Here is an 11,390-nt window from a genome sequence, read left to right as displayed (position 1 = left end):
GATAGTCCAGATGCACGTCGTTATCTACGTCAGATATCTAAGTTAACATAATTATTGAAGAAATGAAATCAAATATATCACATTTTGCGCAATAAAAACATTTTGAGCTTGTGTAGTATAAAGAAGTAAAATAGAATAAAAAAACTTTTTTCATTGCTTATTTACTTTATTTCAACTAGATATTGAAATGTTAATCAATCTTTTTTCTTCAGCTTTATTTGAGTTTCAATTTTCTGATGGATACAATACATTGTGCATATGACGGTTTTTTATAATTTGTGAACAATGTAAAAAAAAGTATGATGCTTAAAGGTTACACACTAGTACATGCTTTTGTTTCCAGATTTTAGAATTTATTATACTTTTTCATCCATCTTATAGTTTATTTTAAAAAAACTTTGTTCCATCATCGGTTTAAACCTATAAAAAATTTAGTTTAATTTTAATGCTCAAAGAGTCATAAGTTTCTTTACCACTATGCACTGTATAATATGTTACAGCTGCTACTGGAATCACTCTGTCACCGTTTATATTAATTATAATGGGTAGAATTTCCTGTAGTATGTGCTCTCGGCCATATCACGGTTTAATTACATTTTGTGTATGTCTAATAAAATTTAGTAATCAAAAAGCACCACATTCTTTATAGCCATCTCTACCAATATGTCGATTGTAATAGTTTTTGGCAATTCCCTAATTAATCTATATCATTAAAAATACAGTGGTATGGTGGCAGAGTTTTGAAGGTGGCTTGTTTCAAAAAATAAATATTGATATGAACTAAACTCTCATTAGGCGTACTAACTGCGCAATAATCTGCAAAATCTGTAAATATACATAATAAGTATATAGAAATTAGGTTTCCCTAAAAGGTATTTTATTTAAAGGAACAATGTATTTGTTAAGAATTTTAGTTTGATCATTTTAACACTCTTTTCGAGGTGATTTAAACAAAGATTTACATTATTTAAACGGTCGTTAACCTGGTAGCTACTAAATGGAACACACTTCAGATAAAACGCTAGATTAAGTGATATTATTAAAAATAAGAAAACTATTTATAAGAAAATTTGTATGTAAAATGTTCGACCAAGAATGAATCATTATAATACAGTTTGGTACATATTTTGTATCATAATAATTGTACTAAAAATAAAAATTTTAAAACACGTTTATTACCAATTATTTCCTTTACCTTTATCTCTCACGAGAATAGAATTTATAAGCGTCTTTCTGAAATTATTCTTTCAGTTTCATTATAATATCTGTCAAACAATACATCACTGTTTTCCGTCAATATCATCCATTCCTCCTCATTCCTTGAACCCTTTTTAGGACGTGTTATACTATAAATATTATTAGCTTGTTGTCTCCATTCGCTGCGATCCTTTGACATGTAAGGATTTTTACACCAGACTATTCATTTGGTCTGCCAAAAGATCTTCATTTCTTACTGTTACAGCTATATTATTACTTGTTTCTATTGATTTTCTTTTATTTTTAATTATTTTATTTTATCGAATTATATACTTATGTATTTAGCAATATACTGATGTGATGATGCAAGATAGCTGAAATAACCGATACCAAACAAGAAGTACTTTCATGTCTTTACAAATTTTCATTTATTTTTCTTTTCATAAATATATATGTTATTTTTTACAATATGCTTGATGAATAAATTTAAAATAGCATAAATACCAAAAACACATGCAAAAACAAATGCAAAAATATCTATGGAATACAGCTGATACCAATAGAGATTCAGAGCCTTTGAGCGTAAATGTGGAGCTCCTTGATGCCGTATCACATATTCGCACCAGAAAATTGCTTCGTCCATTGGTTTCATTGGTTGATCGTGAAATAGTTTTGATTGTTTCTTGGCATTTTTCGTATATCTAAAAATACGTAAAAATAAATTCATAAAAAAGAATGATACAGAGATATACCATAACGTTTAAGCAAATAAAAAAAAGATGTTGTCATTGGAAGGTTACCTTCTAATCTAGGTAATGTCAGTTTGATTGCCCTTTTTATTTGTATCATACTGATTAATTTAAAAAGATGTTTCTTCCTGCAGATAGAGGATGACTTCTGTATAACAATTGGGCCATCAGAAAGGAAGGAGAATGTTTATGTTCAGTCTAAAACTCGCTGGTTCTCTTTTGAATTGGGGATGTGCAGTATCATAAACAAATAATAAGCAGGGGAGCCAAAGAACCAACCAGATGTACAATAGAAATTGATGGCATCAGTATTGAATAAGTAATGGAAATTATATACCTGGAAATTACACTGTCTAGCTATGGAGACCTAAACAAAGAAGTGAAAGATCAAGTACAAAAAGCAAATAGACTGGCATAACGCCTTAATAACACTATGTGGTGAAACAGATACATTAACACTGAGATGAAGTTAAATATTTATAAAGCTAGTATAAGGTCAATAATGGCATATGCCTCATAAACAAGACCCGACACAGCCACAATGCAAAGGCTACTGGATACTGCAGGGATGAGAGTACTGAGAAGAATTACAGGAAATACGCTGAGTGATCCAAAAAGTAGTGAAGACATTAGAAGAAAATGTAACGTGTAAAATGTAACAGTGTATAAATGAATGGATAAAAAATAGAAAAAAAGAATGGAAAATCACAAAAGCAGAATGGAGGAGACCCGTGTCGTCAAAATAGCATTGCTATATGGCGTGCCCTCCAAGTATTAAACCTGGCAGGACCCTGGGCTACCTATCTCTCGACATACGCCCGTTAGTGAAACTTCTGCCCCTACGAGTCCGACACCAAAGAGTGAAGGTGCCACGGGGCGCGTACCAAAAACGTCCCGTGGGTCCCCCCGTGGGGGTACCCCGTGGGGTTGCCACAACACGTCTACTACACGCGACCCGCGGGGGCTCCACCTTCCCCGTAGTACCTGTGTTGTGAGTACCTTACCTACCCGTTACTCCCACACCACGGGCGGGTAGGTTCGGTAGGCGGAGGAATTTCCACCTCACACGTAGACAGGTCGCCGCCGAGGATCTCTCCTCTACCACTCTTGGATCTCCTGGTGGGTACGTGCCGGGGCACCCACACCACGCCTGACCGAGGTCAGGAGAGGTATATACGGACCCAGCTCGTTCAACCTCACCAGGTTCTTTTGGAATGGAAGTAGAGTGGTCCCACGAGAGTCTCGTCTCGGATACTAGGAATGTAGACCGGTGACCGTGTCGCCGAAGCGACCGTGTGCGTTTCTACCAACCCGACACCTCAAACGACGGCTCTCCACCTCCCTATTCCTACCCATTAGTCGCCTCTTACGACAGGCAGGGCTTTCTGACCCCGGCCGTATTCTTATCTCCGCGAGCCGGACGGAGAGGTCAAAATAGCAAGAGATAACTCACCAATCGGCAGAAGAAGTATCGGACGACCGCGCAAAAGATGGAGTGACAACCTTCCACAGAGGTATTAATCCGCCAATGAACAAGCAGATGTGCTTATAAAAAGGAAGAAGAAGAAGAAATAATAAGCTAAAGGACTATATGAAGCTCTATTTAAAACAAGTAAACTCAAACAGATAAATTAAACACATTCAAATATAATTACACATGACTATCTACAAATTTAAATATTATGTGATACGACAACCAATATTTCTTTATGGCTGAGAATAAGTTTACAAAAGGTATTACTTATACAAGCAACAATAACAAAAAGATTAAGTATGCCGCGACAAAACTATACAATAGACTAACCATCATAGGAAGAACAAAAAAAAAGAATTTGAGGATCCGACAACTGATAAATCCGCCTAAAGTATTACGTTAAATTGATAAAAAGCAAAATATCTATCGATATAGAAGGCTAGGACGACAAGTCACACTGTTTGTCCGGTAGGGTAACTACGCCACCTAGGAAAGAAATCTGAACTAGCAGCATCTGACACTTAAAAACGATACGGTTGATTTATTGCTAATTCATTCTACAAATTGATAATTCAAATATCCTTACTCGGAAATTTCACTATTTCATCAGTGATTCATTTTTTCCCAAAATTGCTAAAACTATAGGTTACTGTGTTATATGTTAAGTTGCGTGAAATTGAGTTTTGTTTCAAAAAGACGAACACAAATAATAATACGTTTTAGGCAGTAAGATTAAAGCAATAATACAGATGTGATATAGAAAGATTGGCTATTTTTGTAGTACTAAAGCTACTTACTTAGGATTATTTAGTATTTCTGTCAGAGATTCCTCAAACGCTTTTTCTTCGAGATTAACTTTAAGCCAAACCCTTTTTTTACGACGGAATTTATGTTTCTTTCCTGATCCCAGAAAATTGGAACTCCCAGTATGGGTATACCATAATGAATAGCTTCTAGTGTGCCTAGTAATCCACCGTGTGATATAAAAACCTTCGTATTGTTGTGTGCTAAAAAATATTAAATAGTTTAATAGTGAACACAAAATTATTTAAATTACACGCCATGTCCAAACTAAGAGGACACCATGACCCAAAATAGGCATTTGGAAGAATCTTACTTGGGAGGCCAAACTCTCATAGGAATAAGAGAAAAGGTAAGTATAATGACATAAAAAATTGTATACTAACCTAGTATGTCACTCTGAGGAAGCCAGCTAATAATTTTTACATTTGCAGGTCTCTCTGCTAAATCTTCTTCGTATTTCCATAAAACCTTTTGTGGTATTTTTGAAAATGCATTCAAAACTGCGTTACGTGCTTTTACACTAAAGTTAGAACTTTTAATATTAGATCCCATTGAAAAAAATACCACCCCTTCTGTTGAATTGTCCATAAACTCTTGAAGATCTTTGGGTAGCGGTTTCGGTGGTAAAACATGATAACCTCCGATTTCCTTAATGTTCGGTTGTAGAGGAACTGGGTCGTCTAAACTGGGGTTTGTAACAACAAGCATTAAACTGGCATTGTAAATTATAGAAGATAATGGTGGGGAACCAGGAAAGGCATCTTTTAAAATGGCATCCTGCGACGGAAGATATCTATATTATGAAAAAAATATGTATATTAGAATTGGTATCTGCGATTAAAAATCTGTCATAAATTAAATATTTAAAAAATTTCCTCACTAAATGTTTGTCACATAAAATATTTAATATTTGCTATTATTATATATACGTCAGTCATTATAAGAAAATCATTCCTTGTTAATACATATTTTTTCATAAACTCTTTAATATTTTACAAAAAGGAAGACAGATTTTTGGGCTTTTACCGATTTCGTTTAGTATAAACTGTAATAAAATTTCGTAAAGAAAAAAAAAAGAATTTTCTTGATTCGAGAATATCATTTTAATGGTTTCGATACAGAAAAAAATACAATACAAAATTGAATACAATTTTTTTTTATTTTGGACTGTAAATGTTAATATTTGCTCCCAAGAGGAGTAAATAAAAAAATCATCATCATCATCATCATTAATGGCGCTACAACTCTTCGTGAGTCTTTGCCGCGTTTACTATTGCCTTCCATGTTTGTGGGTCCTGTGCCAGTAATTCCCATTGTCGCACTCCCATTTTCTCTAGATCTTCTTTGACTGCATCTTTCCACCTTTTTCTAGGCCGCCCTACAGACCATCTTCCCTCTGGCCTTTCCCAGACCACATTGTTTATGAGGCGATTGTCGTTACTGGGTATCACATGCCCTGCCCATCTGAGTTTATTGGCCTTTATATATCTGACTAGATTTTCTTTTCCGAATAGAGACTCTAGCTCGTTATTGTATCTGCCCCTCTATTCGTTTGTCACGCTGTTTCTGCAATGGCTATATATCATTCGAAGAATTTTACGTTCCCACACCAGCAATTTATTTATTTCCCTTTTTGTTAGCGTCCATGTTTCGCTTCCATACGCTACTGCTGGTCGTATTATGGTCTTATATATCCGGATTTTTATACCTCGTGAAAGAAGTTTTGACTTCATTAGATGTTGCATTGCAAAGGAAGATCTGTTTCCTGCCATTATTCTCGTTTCAACTTCTCGCTCTAATTTGTTGTCATTTGTGATTGTTGCTCCTAGATATTTAAATTCTTTAACCACTTCAAAGTTGTGATCATTTATAGTAATGTTTTGCCTTATTCGCCGTCGTTCTTGTTTTGAGACGACCATGTATTTTGTTTTGTTTTTATTTATTTTTAGACCGATGTTTAATGCAGCTCCTTCAAAGCTCGAGAAAATATCCTTAATTTCTAATGTTGATTGTGCTACTACGTCTACGTCATCGGCAAAGGCGAGTATGATTTTTGCTCCCCGAGCAGTTATGTCTGGTTTGATTTTTGGTTATATTTTTTGCATGACATATTTTAAGGCCAGGTTAAACAACAATGGGGACAACGGATCTCCCTATCTCAGTCCAGAATTTACGCAGAAAGCATTTGATATTTCTCCCCCTATTCTAACTTGTGCAAAAGAGTTACTTACACACATTTGTGTTACCGCAGCTAGTTTCTTGGGTACGCCGAGCTCCATCATTGCCTTCCATAATGTTGCACGATTAATTGAATCATAAGCCTGTTTGAAGTCTATAAAAATCTGATGCACGTCGTGTTTATATTCCCAATACTTTTCAAGCATTTGTCTTATTGTAAATATTTGATCAATAGTCGATCTGCCAGGCCTGAAACCACACTGGTAGTCACCAACTATTTCTTCGGCGTATGATACTAGTCTTTTTTATAATATCGAAGCCAATATTTTATATGTAGTGTTGATTATTGAGATTCCTCTGTGATTCATGCATGCTTTCATTTTTCCTTTCTTGTGTATTGGTACAATAATACTACCACACCATTCTTTCGGCATTATTTCTTGTTGCCAGGCCATTTCTATTAATTGATGGATTTTACTACTTATGAGTTCATGACCGCCTGTTTTAATTAGCTCGGCATCAATATTATCCAGACCAGGGGATTTATCGTTTTTAAGCGTTTTTATGGCATGCGTAATTTCTTCCATGCTTGGTGGGGGAAATAAAAAAATATTTTACTTTATTGTGTACTAATGATATAATTGATTAGGAACACGATACCAAATAAATAATTTCAGAATGTAAGTAGATTAGATTCCACTGTTTGTTTACGCGCATTGACTAAAAAAAGTTTTTGTTTTTGTGAAGTGGTTTTCCAGTAAAAATTATAATATTCAACGTTATTTTGGCATAAAAAGCATGATAAATAAAAAAATGAATAATTCAAAAAATTTTACAAAACGTAATTAATTAGTGATAAACATAAAATTAATTTTTGTGATATAGTTCATACCCGTCACTATTAATAGCCCAAATAAACTTACTGTTGCATACTGCTTTCATTAAGGTAAGAAGAATAATAATCGAATGCCTGCAACTATAGACTTATTGCCTTACTACCGGTCCTATCCAAAATTATTGATAGACTTATAAAAGCCCGACTTATGTCCTTTTTTATTGAAAACAACATATCACAAAATCATTCTTCTGGTCGAAAGTATAATAATAATTGAAGGTAAAAAGTAAATATTCAAAGATATTATTTTATCAGGAAACTTGTCAGGAGTCGACAAATAAAATTCATACATAAAACACAAACAATATATTCAACAACACAATGATATAGGCGCCTGAATGTACACTCAAGTAATAATATAATATACCATCAAGCGAAAAGAGTCTAATGCTATATAAAAATATTCAACTAAAGTTGATTAAAGAAAGTCTCTCTTTGCTGTTTAATGGGCATATCTCGAGATACTGGGTATAGTAAATAAAAAAAAGAATAACAAATAACACAAAGTTAAAGTTTAATTCAAAGAATACGGCAAGATTACAGAAATAAAAATTTAACCAACCCGCACTGGTTAAGTAAATTATCTGTTCGCACTGTTGTTTAATGATTAACGGAGAATTAAATGTTCGTGATTATTATTTATTACAATTTCTTAGTAGCTGATGGAAAGTTCGTAAGAATATATTGAATGTTCTTTAAATTGAATGCAAAAATCAGTAGTTACTCTTAACTACAGGTGAAGACATGGATAAACGTAGATTCGCCCAGATAATTGAAGATACTATGATTACTTACAGTAAATCTTGATGACTGCTACACTGCACTGAAGCTATATACTATACTTGTATCAAGCACTGAAGTTATTTGAATTAAAAAGTACTTTATACCAATATTTAATCTAATATGATATTAGATTAAAAGAACTCAAATATATTAGTGTATACACACTTAGAAAGAAAATGCACAGAGACGGTAAGGTAACGAGCGTCTTTCTTCTAAGATCGCCTAACTAGAAGTGGTATTCCTTTCTTGAAATTTCACAAGCTTCCCCAAAAATAAGTGGCATATCCCCCACTTAAAAATGATAGCTCAGCCAGTGTTTCAAATTCAGAAATCCGGAATCAGGAAAAAAAGAACGCGGTTTCATTGTAGAAAAAGTTGCCCTTGTTAAAGACGTAAACATAAGTCTAATAACTTGGTTTGATAATGAGCCAGTAAATATGTTATCAACTTACGTTGGTAGTGAACCTAGAACCACAAAACGTAGGTACTTTAGAAAAGAAAAAACTTACAAAGAGATTCCATGCCCTCAAGCTGTTGAAGTTTTTAACCAGCTGATGTGAGGTGTTTACTTATTAGACTCGGACTTAAAATGGGTTCGTATAATGCATGGGAAACCACATATGGATTTTCAAAAAATTTTCCAGTTTGTAGTTATTGCATATGAAATCATATCGGTTTACAAAAAATCTTTTATATATAGGGCTAAATAGTTATTTTAAATTGACTAATGCCTTTTATATGCTTTAATAAAAATTACAATACATAAAAATATTTTTTATTTTATGTTTGCAATAATTCATGCAGTACAGGGTTAAAAATAAAGATCTCACCTGTAATGCACGACCAGTTCAGCAAGTATATTTTTGAAAGTATTATCCAGTCTTTGCCAAAAATTCATTTCTGAGCCATAAGATGTCAACACATTCGCCACGTATGATGATGGCGTGGGATTGGCGAACATAAAATTATTAAAAGGAGTGACTGGTCCAGGAGCTAAAATTATTAGCGGGCATTTAAATTTGTGTGCGAAAATAACCATAGCATCATTGACGAAATGATGCATTATCACCAAATCAAATGTTTCATTTGATTTCATTAGATCTTGAACATGTTTGTTTTTAAGTGTAGCTGTGGTCACGACTCTACGGTAGTCTACCATTCGCAAGAACTGCCAGATATAAGGCATTTTGGGGAAATCAAATATTTCGGCAATGAACTCTAAAACAAGATTTAAAAAAAATGAAAATATTTTCATGAAATGTTAACTAATTTTGAAATATAGCACTTAAATTTTCGATCTATTAATAATGTAACCAAAGTTTGCCAGTTTTTTTAAATTAAATATCAGGAAAACGGACTCCAGCTTTTCGTATTGCATTGTGTCTGTCATAATTGCTGGTTACTCCAGTTACACTCTATGATATCTGCCCATTATGTTACGATTATTTTCTATTCATATATTTTCATGTTTGGCTTGATTACTCTTTTTACACCCCGGTTTTAATCATTTTTGCTGCATTCAGTTTTTATTCGATCTTTTTGGGAAATGGTACCCCCTTTTTTTAACAAGTAATATTCGTCATGAAAGCCGTCTAAAAGACACATTTTCGCCAAGATATTAATTTTTCCTCTTTTCTAAGTAATCTTCTTCATCAAGACCTACGATTTGTTAATTATTTAGAGGATACTTTCTTGGGATACAGATGCAGCTATCTTTTCTATCTACATGAGATCCACCAGGTTTATCTTGAGGGAGAACTCGCACAAATATATTTAGGTCCAATTTTTTTATCCAATTATATAGAAACGTCCTCATTGCCTGCTTCATAACTTACTTCATACAGCTCTAATTTCTACTGATTTGAGAAAGATAATTTCATAAGAATTCCAAATAAAACGCATTTATTTTTTCGCATCATTAACAACCTGTAATTAATAAAAAAATCTTACTTACCACTTACAGGTTTTTCAATTTCTTTAACGGACACATCCCTAAAATTTTTAATTTTCTCTTTCTGTGGATGACTATTAATACTGACCACTTCATGACCGCGATCCGCGAGTGCTTTTAATAACCTAAATTCCAAAGTAAAATGACTATGTGATGTCATAGGACATACACCTAAAATTCTGTAACTTCCCGTTAAAACAAATAAACTTTGCACAAAAACAAATGATCTCAACAATAGCTTCATGGTTTCACCTGGTTTGTCTGAATAGTGAAATAATAACTGAAGTGTATATAAAATTGATACTTAATCAACATTTGACTTTATAATTCTTGAATAATTATATTGTCTACCAAGTCTTTTCAGTGTACGAATGCAAATGAAGCTTGTAATTATCAACTTTATCACTTTACTTGGAAATTAGATATTTTTAATAGGGTTCATTTCCACTGAAGATAAAAATAATGTATGTACATATATTAAAATAACATTAAGAGATATGTAATTATTTACAGAATATGCCACCCGATGGTCAACTGACAAAATCATTGATAGTAATGAGTTAATCCAAGAGGCAAAAAAGATATCGTTAATATCACATTACAAGAGCCAAAAACTGTGTAAATATAACTGAACTTATTAATTACGTGCTTTGGAAAATATTGTGCCATCGGTTACTATAATAGCATTTTGAAAGGGAATATATTTCTCATTCAATAAGTATTATCAATTGGTAATTTATTTTTAAAATTCTTCAAAGATATTGATGTGAGCGAAATTTTATCCTCCAAATGCCTAGCGAAATTGACCAACAGATAGATATGTCTTGGGAATCATTAAAAAAAAGATGCGTTTCTTATTTAAATATCTGGGCAATAGAGATTGGACTTGCAACTCTAAATGAAGTGTACATTGATATAATAGAAAATATAAACTCGAAGAAAGCTCCTGGATTTGATCTCATCACTCAACAAGTGTTAAAGCAACTTCCAAGGAAAGCTATAATAAAATGAAAACATTTTATAAATACTTCCTTAATTGAGGTACGTACGAAGATAAAAGATGCCCGAAATCATATTGATACCAAAACGGGGAAAACCTCTACAAGATGCTTCTTCGTACAGGTCCATTACCTATCATGTCGAAATTATATGAAAAATTATTCTTAGAGATAAACCAACTATTGAGGAAAAAAATCTAATTTATAATCATCAGTTTGGGTTTAGAGAAAGCCACTCAACGATATATCAGATGCATAAGATAACAAATATACTAAAAAAAGCTCCCGATGAAGGAAAAGTCTGTTCTGCTATTTTTCTTGATGTAGCACAAGATTTTGATTAAGTGTGGTGTGATGAATT

At 33.2% G+C, this 11,390-nt stretch overlaps 1 protein-coding gene across 2 annotated transcripts; it reads right to left on the bottom strand.

Moving 5' to 3' along the window:
* Positions 1-1,757: 1,757 nt before the first annotated feature.
* LOC140440396 (UDP-glucosyltransferase 2-like) lies at positions 1,758-10,541 on the bottom strand. 2 transcript variants are annotated; one of them, XM_072530871.1, is made up of 5 exons: positions 10,035-10,541; positions 8,911-9,073; positions 4,608-5,017; positions 4,218-4,427; positions 1,758-1,898 (listed from the first exon to the last, which is right to left on the bottom strand). In XM_072530871.1, exons 1-4 carry the CDS (start codon positions 10,273-10,275, stop codon positions 4,240-4,242), a joined length of 1,002 nt encoding a protein of 333 aa, XP_072386972.1. In that variant the 5' UTR covers positions 10,276-10,541; the 3' UTR covers positions 1,758-1,898; positions 4,218-4,239. The 2 variants fall into 2 exon arrangements, with proteins under 2 accessions (XP_072386972.1, XP_072386970.1); XM_072530869.1 differs by having other exon boundaries at positions 8,911-9,298; positions 10,035-10,537.
* Positions 10,542-11,390: the final 849 nt, after the last annotated feature.

Source organism: Diabrotica undecimpunctata, chromosome 4, assembly GCF_040954645.1.
Source record: "Diabrotica undecimpunctata isolate CICGRU chromosome 4, icDiaUnde3, whole genome shotgun sequence".
NCBI classification, from domain to species: Eukaryota; Metazoa; Arthropoda; class Insecta; order Coleoptera; family Chrysomelidae; genus Diabrotica; species Diabrotica undecimpunctata.
The sequence above is the reverse complement of the archived record's forward strand: the minus strand, read 5'-3'. Positions and strand labels throughout refer to the sequence as shown.